Source organism: Pieris rapae, chromosome 13 (assembly GCF_905147795.1).
Source record: "Pieris rapae chromosome 13, ilPieRapa1.1, whole genome shotgun sequence".
NCBI classification, from domain to species: Eukaryota; Metazoa; Arthropoda; class Insecta; order Lepidoptera; family Pieridae; genus Pieris; species Pieris rapae.
Window position 1 is genome coordinate 7177574 of NC_059521.1, and position 12417 is coordinate 7189990.

Genomic DNA, 12417 nt, shown 5'->3' on the forward strand with positions numbered 1-12417 from the left:
CTCGTTGACTGGCAAAACCAAAGACTTGGAAGCATCTTATTATGCTAAGTACCAGTAAGCGCATATAATGAAAGCTTATTAATAGCTCATTAAACTCGATTTAAGATATTGAAAATGCAAAGCTTTTGGCTTTATATTGCGTTAACAGTCAGCCCATATTATAAACGAAAGAGCTTTACAAATCTTTCCCGCCATTTCGTAAAGCTTAAATTACGTTTGAAAGTATTTGAACCTAAATAAACCTTATGGCGCTAAATATTAAAGTCCCTTTTGAACAATCATGATTGATTGATAAGAGAGAGTAAGCAATGTCGTGTTATACTTTTTCTACACCTCTTGAACACAATCTGTCTCTTTCGCTCCTACGTTACTGAGATTGTTTATTTCATTTTTTACTGTAGACTATAGGATTCGTCCATTCCATAATGTTAGTTTTCCGTATATATCGTGGCTGGTTAGACGTTCGCTCAATTTTTGACGCGGCCACTATAAAAAAAACTTTTACTTTGTATGTTTTGAAAATAATATTACAGTGATGTGAAATTTACATGGGCGGAATTTAAGCAATTAGGATTTAGATTTCGATATTTTTCAAAATGGATATGCAAACAATATTTTGGACTCTTGTTTTGGTTCTTACGAAATTTGCGGAGGCGGGAAGTATTGGTGACCAGTGTGATTGGAGTGGAAGGTACGTTCTCAACAATTTAAAAGTTTTAATTAATTTTATCTAATTGACGCATCGCCATTGATTAATAAATAATAATATATGCCATTAAAAAAATAACTATAGGTTTTTTATTGTTTATGGCTATGGTTATTTATGGTTTATGTTTACAAGATATTTGGGTCGGATTATGGAATAAAAAAATATCAACGTAGAGCTGTTTAAGGTGTTCTAAACTAAATATTAAAGGATTATAGGAACTTTAAACATTCATTCAAGAGTATTAAAAACATTAATCTGGTCTTGGGTTACGGCTTTGTATTGTTCTTGTGTTTGTTGAAGGTGGAAGCTATCAAAGTATGCTTTATTAAATATTTTAAGACTAAAACTTTCTTTATAGACTAAAGGCATTTAAACAATTTTACGAATTGTTTGTTACATGGAGTTTTTAGAATAACTACGTGTATCATTGTTGTGTTACATAATACATAAAATTAAGTATCTAAGAATACAATCGTAGTACATATGTACTACAATTGTAAAAATAAATAATTCATATATACACATATATATATGTGTATATATGAATTCTTTATTATTGTTTTAATTACTGCGATTACTATTATTTTGTGCAGTAGTGTGTGTAGTATAAAATACAATACTGAAAAAGATGTGCTGTTTATATGCTACGCATTTAAATCATATAAATTATTGTTTGTTGCGCTATTTATCAATTAAATACCTATCCAATTGGCAGCTAGAACAAAATTCAGACAGGTAATTTTGTATAATAAATAATTTAAATATAGAATTCCAATTAAAGTTTTCAAAAATAAACTTTTGATTACCATATTTAAAGTCGCCGTAAAATTCCAAATGATTTCAAGAATTTCCATTACGATCCCAACCTCAGGCGATACAAGTCATTCTCGCTGCAATTTGCTAATGCCTGTCTGCGTGATCAAAATTGGCATTAAATTGATGTGGTTTTATTTTGACCAATAGTTTTTTGCCTTATTGACATTCTATGACTGAATATTCAATTTGCACAAAGTGGGCTAATCGAATTCAGAATGAAAGTAATGTTCGTGCTTATGTTTTAACAATGTTGCGTCTGACGGTTTTTATATAATTAGCCGGCTTTGCACGGCTGGAACACTTCTTCAATATATTAGATTATAGCCGATGTTATGCTGTAATGAAATTTCGAAATTTTTGGTTTTGAGTATATTCGTTACAAACTTTCATCTTTATAAATTTTGTATAAACTTAACTATTATTAAGAGAGTAAGTACAATAAAGTTGAGCCACAATGGTATAGGTAAAAATTGGTTGGACTCTTGAGGCTAGATTTCAATTTCATTTCGATAAAGTAATCCCTGAATCTAGTAGGTGCCAGCCTATAGACGTAGTTTATAGTAACACAATTGGGATTAAAACAAATTTCTTATTCTTTATCAGCGAATGCTTGAATTAATCATCGCCAATGGAGCAGATATAACTTTAGATTCGTCGAAGGAGATCCTCTTCTGATTACTTACCTGAAACAGTGATTTGTTTCGAAGGGCTATAAAAACTAGCAATCTATTACAAAGTTTCAAAAACGACTATGGTTATATACGTTATACGTGTATGAATGTGCAATTGAAATGTTTCTCCACAGTATGACAATGACCTGCATTTGAATTTCGTAGACTGAAACTACATATCTTAAGTCTTAGCACCCGAATCGACTAAGAACGTTTATTTTGTATTCATAATAGTTCTGCTGTCATCGAGCACATCTCGATGGCGTCATGTTTGTCATTATAATGAAAATAATTATCTAATGCTCTCCGGAAATGTGAAATAGGGGTGAATGCGGAACAAAATCAACAAGTATTTCCCAATGGGGTGGGGAAACCCGTGGGAAAAATGTTACGTCCACCCTCACATGACCCTTTTAGGGTGCGACCATTGTTTAATTCAATACATTTATTGTATCAATTGTTTAAGCTTTGTGAGTTTAAATATCATTCCGAGTACTATTGGTTACTCTTAGGCTTGTCAAAAACGTATTGGTTATGACATACGGAAGTAATAGTTCCCGCTAAGTTGTATCTAATAATCTAATCTAAAAATAAGACAAAAACTTAAACCTTATTGTATTTACGGTAAAGATAATTCATATAATGTCAAATGAAATCTAGCGATTTTCTGATGAACTCAAGCAAATTGCTATCAAAATATCCAAAGATAAAATCGAGTTAAAAAAACAAATCGAGTGTCAATGTACCAGCATCATCCGACATGCATTGTGGGACTTCAAGTTCATACATTAATATTTATTAGGGAGGGATACGGAGGGGATCTGTTTATTATAATATCCTCCTATTATAACGCGTTCGCACGACATGCATTCACTGATTGATAAGCATAGCCTAAATTGTCCGTAGATTTTTGTTCTTTTATCCCCTCGTGCCTGTTACCCAGTCCGTAGAAGTTCTTTTGGTTCTAATAAATCTTAAAACTAAATTAAAATACGTATAATACGACATAAACATGTGTGTTATGACGAGATGTCCAGTAATTAAGTAAAACAGTAATTTTTAATAGGGACGGTAGGCACAGAAATCACGTGAATAGTTTTAATAAAATTCCCAAAAGTGTTTGTGCAGTGTGCACCATTAAGGTCAAGAAACAATTGCATTACAAACTTAATACACAAAGGAACTGATAATAATTTAAACCTTTTTTAATCAGAATAATTTATGGTACTCTAGTCAAGAATCTGTTAGTCTATTATTTATATTCTGTGACAGCAATATTGAGATTTCCCGGTGTGCGTTTTAGTGGCTTCAGTGTAGCTTTTTTATATATCCTTCGGGTTAATAAACTATAGTTTATGTATAAGAGTATGAACGTTGCTTATTTAAAAAAACGGTGTTGTAAGGTCCTTGGCTCATCTACATTCCTGCTAGCAAATCTGCGCATAGTCATGTGTTATCGTAATGATTCCATAGAAGGATGGCTCTGCGTATCTGTTTTGTAATGGTGACTCTTAACATATTTTATACAAACTGGTCTCACCTAAACAAGGAGTGATGGATAAGTACACGAGCATTTGCACTTTTCTAGTTAGTTCTATTATGTAAACGGATGTTGCTTAAGCAGGAACAGTTATTTCTTGTTAATGTTTCCTAGAACAAATGATACCGTACCGAAAAAAAACGAATTTATTATACGAACATTTATAATTCTAAAACGTAAATAAAAAAATCATCGCGCTCATTTAATTTGTCTAAATATTATTCCACTTTCCACTACCAAAAGTTTCACGGGTCGCAGAATATCCATATAAAAACAGCTATTAAAACCGCTTTCTATAGAAAAGCTAATATTTATATAGTAATTACGGCAATTGATTTGGTTATAGAATATTTTATTAAAATAAAATATTAACATTTGCATGTAAATGCGTAAGTCGAAGCGATATGCGCAGTGTGAAGGTATGGTAAACAGATAGGTACATAATTTATTTGAAAACTATTAAATCTCTTGGCGCCGATGTAAGAAAGTGCATTAGTCCCGACTCAACAATAGGTCTATGCAATGGCCTCCAATAGATAATAGACGACGCGATGAATGTTGACAATTGACATCATGACTAGCCTTTTTATTTGATAAATGATATGTTTTTTTTATAAATTGCCTGTGGTATAAAAACGTTTGTTCTCGTGCCGCGTTTAAAATTAGAATTTGATTGATGAATTGCTCAATAGTTTTAATAATTTCACTCCTAAAACTACTTCCAAATTGAAAAATTAATTGGCGTGGTGTGCAAATATTTTTTTTACTAAAATTTTTATCGGAGCTTACAACGGAAGTGGTGTACGCATAACGTCATGCGGTAATTAAAAGATAAAAATATGCCATGAGAATTTTTTGCGATCAATTTTTAGAGTGACCTACATACAAAACCGCAAATAAGGATGTCATTATCAGTAGGATATTCATAGTATACAATTCTTTCTGAACTTAGTATCTGCCGGAAGAATTTCCTCATTAACCATGTGTTTTCACTATCATCATAGCGATTCGGCGATGGGATCGTGGCGTCAGGACATTTCACATGGGATAAGCCTGGGAACACCACGCTCCGGTTCCACTAACAGAAAACATTCATCACATGTTGTATGAAATCACGGTTATTTTTAAGCAACGATTGTTTTTATTCGTTCGCCAATTGGGGCCAATCAACGACACGTGTTCCGTTGAGACGCTTGCCTCAGTCTATTGAGCTTGTTGAATCTGCCGTGATATACTTATATGAATATTGCAGTCTTTAGAATTGGTCTTATAGATCAAACATTGGAAACTATGGAAGTAGTCTGTGTACACTTTTGTTCTTAACTTCAAATAGAGACTTCATTTTCTGTACTGTTGTAAGCAACAGCCGACGATTGCCTTTTTGTTGATATTGATGGCTTCTTTAAAATTGTAGTACATGACTTCGCTCTATTGTCAATAGTTTCCGCAGCGTACACAATATAGGTAGTTTTATTTACACGTAATTTCATAGAGAACTTTTTTGAAAATATTATATTGCCTATGTTCATGTAGACATTGCTGGTGAAACATTTATTTACATTCCTGTAGTTTCGGAGCCTATTCAATGCAAACAAAAAATCATATCTATTTTCTTTATAATACCTATTAGTATATTTGAGTTCATCGGAGACAATGCATGAAAATATTCAAAAGGTACACGAGATAGAACTTTTACTGTACGTATCTTATGACTGCAAGTATTTTTATTATGTACTTGAAGCGCAATCAAAGATTAAATGTCTATTCAACAGAAAGGGGTAACTCAATACATAAACACATGATTCACTTAAAACAAGAATGTGATATGTACCAACGCCACACATGTAATTTATGACTTTTTTGTCGTTGATTAATAGTAACGATTTTGACCTACTTCTTAATTAAGGGGATTGAAAGAGCTTTATTTGCATCGATCACGATATTGTAATAGTTTTGAAAGTAAAACATTGGACAAATTTAAAAACTGTTGCTATTTATCCTTAATTACATAGGAGCTTTTGAATTGAAAGACTAAAATTTATAAGAAGGTTGAAATAGTCAAAGGTTCTTTGAATGAAACATCAGCAATTAACAGTAAATGTAGGACGGCATTGTATCGGCAGGTCAGATGAAGGCGTTCTTTGTGTATTGGGTGTTTATTTTTTCAATTCGTTCTCGGAGACGGCTATCGTTATATCGGTGCTAATTACAGTGCATTCAGGTAGGCCACTGGTCCGTAATTAATGCTTACATTCTATGACTTCACTATAAATTTTATAACGCAATTTATAATTTCAGTGTATAGTATGTTTAAAATGTATTGGAAGTAAGTAAACCATATGTTACTCATAGATTAATTTGCTTTGTAACGGTGAATGAATTTTTGAAATTGGTCCAGTAGTTTTGGGGATTATACTCTTTATACTATTAGTGTATGTTTGCAAATGCAACGGATACAATCTCAACTAAAACCTGCTGAGTGTGGAATAAAAAAAAGGGTAGAAATATTCTAAAATAGAGATTTCGGCGAAAAATTTGGTATGCCAGATAAGCGGGTCTCATTGAATAATGTATAAGGTCTAAGCGGTTATTAGATGCGCGGGCGCAGGCGGTCGCACGAGCTGCATTTTAATGCGCCTCAATCTGTTCGTCACTGTTATTAATTCAACAAAATCTATATTAATAGTTTATAGGCACCAACCCTTTCCGGAACCATGCTGTGAATTAATAAGTTAAAAATTTCTATTGTTTGGATCAAGTAAAAAAAACGCCCAAAAGGGGCCGTCCATAAATTACGTCATCGATTTTTTCCCGATTTTAGACCCCCCCCTTATAATCATCCTATCGTCATTTCTTACTGACCCCCCCCCTTCTCCCAAAATTGACGTCATTACCAGTTTGACAAAATAAAACATTGCAGATTAGAGAAAAATAGGGTATTATATGATTAAAACACTTGGTTATAGAATCACCTTTTATTATTTTTACTTTGATATAATATAAATTCTTATTATTTTTACTTTGATATAATATACCTTCTTATTATTTTTAATTTTCTTTGGATAAGTCCCACGGAGTTTTCACCCATTCTTTTAAATTCTCTTTAAACAAAGGAAGCCGACTTTGTTTAAACAGCACCGATTTCTTTTATTATGAGTTATTTTAGTTAGAAATAATCTTTTTGTACCTGAAAAATAAACTTTAAGTAAATAAATAAGAATGACGTCAATTTCGAAACACCCCCCCCCATCAATCATTTTACCGTCATCCGCAGACCAAACCCCCCCCCCCCCCCCTAATTTAGAATGACGTAATATAATATGTACGGCCCCAAAGGCATAAATATGCTTATTTTTACCATATTATATTTCTTGGTAAAGAATAAATCTTATATATTTTCGTTCACATTATTTACTTAATATGCATCACTAATGAGGCATGAGTGTAACTTGATGCGCCAGCGCATCGTCCGATGCACAAACCGCCGGCTTGATTGCCTTCTTGTCATCCATCATACGTCTAGAGGTAAAAGCGATCAATAAGCAAACAAAAGGACCCGATTTAGTCCGGCTATATTACCGCCATAATTACTTACACTATTAGTTTCTGAGTTGGACCGTTGGATCAACATTTTTTAATATAAAACCTCTTTCACAATCGCTTATCGGGATATGTTAAAAAAGGACTTAGTGGTCTGGAGACGACCGATTATAATGCAAAAAGAGCGGGTCGTTCCATAACCGATTGCAAATGGCACTCGCCCGAGGGCCCGCTCCGCCATTTAAAGGCTCGCAATCTTGGCAAGTAAAAAATAAAATATGCAATTTCTTCAGAGGTTCACTCTCTATGTGTTTGTACTATGGATGTTCGATGCTCAAATTAGTAGTATAAAAAGCGAGTCGTCCCTTTGAAATACCTAAGCGTATCATATAACCTTTTTTCGTCTGCGTCGCCTTAGGTTCATCCCTTTTGTCGGTAGTTCTCACTTTCAAAACTTTGCCGATTCTATAATTCGAGTCTTCAATACTGTTATTTTTAATGCTTATCATTTATGTTTAAAAAAATTGTCGTTTATATTATTAAGTATTGCTTTATTATTTTTTTAATAAAACAGTGTGCAAACGGGTTGTATACTCACCTGATATGAAATGATATAGATACTTTCAATGCCAGAGGGCTCGCGAGTGTGTTGCCGGCCTTTTAATAATTGACACGTTCTTTTATAGAAGGGCCCTTAATCGAATTGGTTATTATATACTTCAGTGAGTTAAATAACGCTTAGTCGAGAAATGAAGGACATCGAGGTGATACGGATGGAATTTCGTATTCTGCCTTCATGTTAGATGATCAAACTCAGCTGCAGTTATTTAACCAACTCCTCTGAACATTGTCATTGGTACTATCACTCTACAATTCATAAAGAGTAGAGTATAAATGGTGGCATATGAGCTATGACGATCATCATGTCCGGTATAGGTTCATATTTCCATACCTTATCAAGACTACAGAATGCCATAAAAGTAAACAGATACAAGTTTTCGAGGTTATATGAACCGATAAATTTGATTTATAAATGCGTTGATCCATCAGAGAGAGCCACATAAAACAACATACAGTTTGCATAACGAGCCAATTAACTTAAAAACTGGACCCATGTTAATTTTTGGCAGCGTCGTTATCTTTATTTGCTGTTTCAATATTGAACGGTTGTATAAAACTGTTATCGAATGATAAATAAAATTAATTAGTTAAAACTAGAAAGTTTTTATCTTGAACTAAAAAAGGCGTTAGATGAAGCTATTAAATGAATGCACCAAATTCCCGATAAGTTCTTTGGTCGCGGGGCGAAACTACCAACGGCAATCAGGCAAAATTTATTAAAAATATTATATTTAATATAAATAAAACATTATAGACTTAGGGCCTGTTTCACAATGTATAAAGTAATAGTAATGTGGATAAAGTCCCAAATAGCTATGCAACACATAAATTATTCGAAAGATAAATGTTCCAAATAAGATACTTCGAATTTCATGACGTATAGCGCTATCTGACAGTCGTGAAACGCAAAAATACTATTTATCATACCAATAAGTAACAAATAGCTTATTTGGAACTTATCCGGACATTGTGAAACAGACCCTTATTCTTATAATTATACTGTCATAACGTCTTCCTGACAATATCTAGCCAGTCCAGTAACTTTCAAACTCTTCCTGTGGTCCAAAGTCACTCCTTACTTCCTTTTAATTTTCGTGTCCATATTCCAATTGAGTGGGCACAGTTGCGTCCGCCGTGTAATAAAATATCGACACACGCTGATATTTGATATATTCTGGAAGGATCCACTGCTTAATAATTTCGCAACTTGCCCTAAATTAAGATGTTTTAGCTTCTGAACACAGATACAATTCATCTTATCTATTAGTCATGGTTAATTGAACAGTTTTTTTATGGCAATAGTTAATGAACAGTTTCTGTAGTTCCCTACACGTTAGTTGGTAAGGGTCGTTTTGTATGTTGCTAGTGTTGTATGTTGTGCGTTGCTGCATGCGTTGCTGCATGCGATACTCATGGTAACATTTAAGCTCAATGAAAATATAATATAAAAGGTAAAAAAATAATCAGCTTCTTTTAAAGATCATTTTGTTCTTGCGATGTAAAATGTTTAATACCCTTATTACTTTTATTACTATAAACAATCATGGATTATAAATATTTACAACGTTCTTGTTTACTGTAGATTGTTCTTGTTAATAAATTTAAAGTTTATACAGTTTATTTTATAACATAACAGCAATACTAAAGAAGCATTTAAAATTTTCTATTAAGATAATATCGGTGCATACGTTTAAGTTATCATTGCATTAAGTGTTAATAGCCGCTACTTAACTGTCAAGATTTGTATGCACGGAAAAGTATGGTATTGAATATTAATAAGTAATATTTACGCCAGAAGATAACTTGAGCACAACAAGTAGTTTATACATTTATTCTAAATTTAAATTTTGAAATATTTTATAGCTGATGCAAGCCGAAAGGAAAGTTGAGATATGACAGCGATAAAGCATAGATCACACTTAAGATTTAGTAGCTTTTTAGAACCGGTCAGTTTAAAATAAAACGATCACGGGCTTTTCACACCTCCGTATTTGAGCCGCGATTTAGCGTTCACGCCTTGTGTATACTTACCCCTAAAGTTCGCACCTTCGATACATATCGGGTATATAATATGTAAGGTTTCTTGTGTATATTTGAAAAGCTGCATTCTCAAGAATGCATTTTACTCGGGCGTGGTTTGTTGTGTGCTTTTTTTTAACTTTTAATTCTCTTTTTTCTGTCCTAGTCACCAGAGCAAAAGTTTTAGCATTGAATTTGAAGCTGTCAGTATATAACAACAAAACCAAGAGGGTACACATTTAATTATTACTCCCAATATTATATCAACGCGTCTAACTATAAGACAACATCCTAAGCCTAGACAGATAACATCTTCGATTAATGACAGTTGTCATTAAGAACGGATTTTGTTCATGACCGGCTCTTAGTTGATTTTGGACGATTACGAGTCCCGCGTGACTTGATTGTTGTTCTCCAAGAGAAAGTTGGCGTTGCGTGTTGCTTGCGAGGACAGTTTTTTGTTAATCATGAAATTGTATTCGTAATACATGTTATAATTGTCAAAAAGCATTATCTTATGAAGCCCTGAACGCACCAATAATTATGTTTTTACATGTTTATGTGTAGCTTCATAAATTTTGACGATTTTTGTCTAAAATGCAACAGTGAAAAACGCAAGAATAAAATGCACCAGTGCATTGAAAGCATGCTCTCACGAGACACGCTTAGCCACTACACTGGTCAGTTTAATAACAATTATAAATAACTTGTCATTTAAGTGCGTGTAATGTCTTCATTAAAATCAAAATTGCATTACCGGAGTGTTTGGGCACGTATCCATTGCAAAAAATGCATTCGCTCATACATACGCCATCATTGTTGGAACAATGAAACACTTATATTTGACCCAATTGACGACTAAAAATTCTTTGAAGTAACAAGATTTTAAAAGCCTTTTAGCCATATTCAAATTAAACGACGGTTATTCATACATATATTTTAAAGCGAAAAGAATGTTTGTTTGCCCTAAATAGTTGCTCCTGTAGTTTGAAATAGCCTTTTAGGAGAATTCTTTTACAATTTCCCTCTGTTATCCATGATGAACATAGGCTATGTTGAACTAAGGGCTCTGTATGAAATTACGATAGTGTAACCAAAGGCGTGAAAAATATAAATGAAGACAACAGAGCGAAGTGATGTACAGTTTTATAGAAACATCAATATTTAAAAAAAAGTCCGCGATACTATGTGTTTTTTTGATAGTTACAAAAAACATTTTTTTTTTGAATTTAACAGTCTATTCACTAAGAAAATACTTTAGGCTATAGAACATCGTATTAAGACCGAATCAATGCGGGTGAATATAGCAGAGATAGTTATGTATATGTTTCTTACGTATCGTGTAGGCGGGACGAGCTAACGAGTAGTGTAAACAGGTAAATCTAAGTACCACTGCCGGCACCAATATGTTTGACACGAAGCCACACTTAAATACACAATACACATTCCAAGTAGCTAGAAAAGTCAACAGGTAATAGCCAACTGTATGCCTTTTATAATAGGTATATGACAGACTGTTGTCTCACAGAAGTAACCTTTCTGCCTTGAACTATATATTATAATATTTCAAAAGATTTGTGAAATTAAAAGTTTTTTCGTAAATCAGGTAGCACCGTCTTTATCTTTCTTATATAAAATATTATATCTCTTTTTTTAGGGCACAAACATAATTTGAATGGAAGAGACGAACGAATACCTTTGTCAAAAGAGTCCAATATGGTTGATTAAATTTTAGTTTATGTTTCATGTAGGTACATGAAAAACTATTAAAAAAACGCTTATAAAAATCCTCCTTAATATATTTATACCATAACAGAGATAAGATAAAAGGCATTGTCATAAATTTCGGGGCTATAACAATATAACTAAATAAATATTATGAGTGGCGACTTTTTGATTCTTATATACGCTATCGATTTTCTTATAACCAAATATTTGAATAGGACGGTGCAGATTTGATACGGTGAAGAGAAACAAAATACTGTTTCGGTTTATACGATAGTCATGTACGTGACGCGAACAAAAGAGATACATTAAACATGACAAAGAACATCATAGTATCAAGAATTTTGCAACTATGCGTCAAATTTCATTTCGTTTTGGAAAGCTCTCACGGGCTTTCATTTCCAGTTTTATGACACGATATGAAAACATACAGTTCTAAAAATAATCATATCTAAAACATCGTCTGCTTAATCTAAAACTCTTTAAATATAATTTTCATATTCTATTGAATAATTTGTTTCGTAAAAAAAAAGTGAATAAATCCATTGAAAAAATCCAATAAAAAAGTGAATAAGTATTTTATAAACAAGACTTTTGAGACAAGATATTTTTCGTTATAGTCTTTATTGAATAACCAAAGGTTTTAACTTCGATATAATAGAAATTAATATCAAATATATTAACTCGTGAGGCTGCGGTCATAACCGTTCAACTGCAATATAATACACATTCTTTAAATATCACAAGGACATACACTTTATAACAACAATTTGAAT

At 32.8% G+C, this 12417-nt stretch overlaps 1 protein-coding gene across 1 annotated transcript in view; it reads left to right on the top strand.

The window, feature by feature from the left end:
* The first annotated feature begins 438 nt into the window (after positions 1–438).
* LOC111004245 (meteorin-like protein) overlaps positions 439–12417 on the top strand; it is a 33859-nt gene continuing 21880 nt past the window's right edge. Inside the window, exon 1 of the mRNA XM_022275183.2 lies at positions 439–691. Coding sequence (XP_022130875.2) covers positions 597–691 — 95 coding nt within the window. The 5' untranslated portion in view covers positions 439–596. The remainder of the gene's footprint in view (positions 692–12417) is intronic.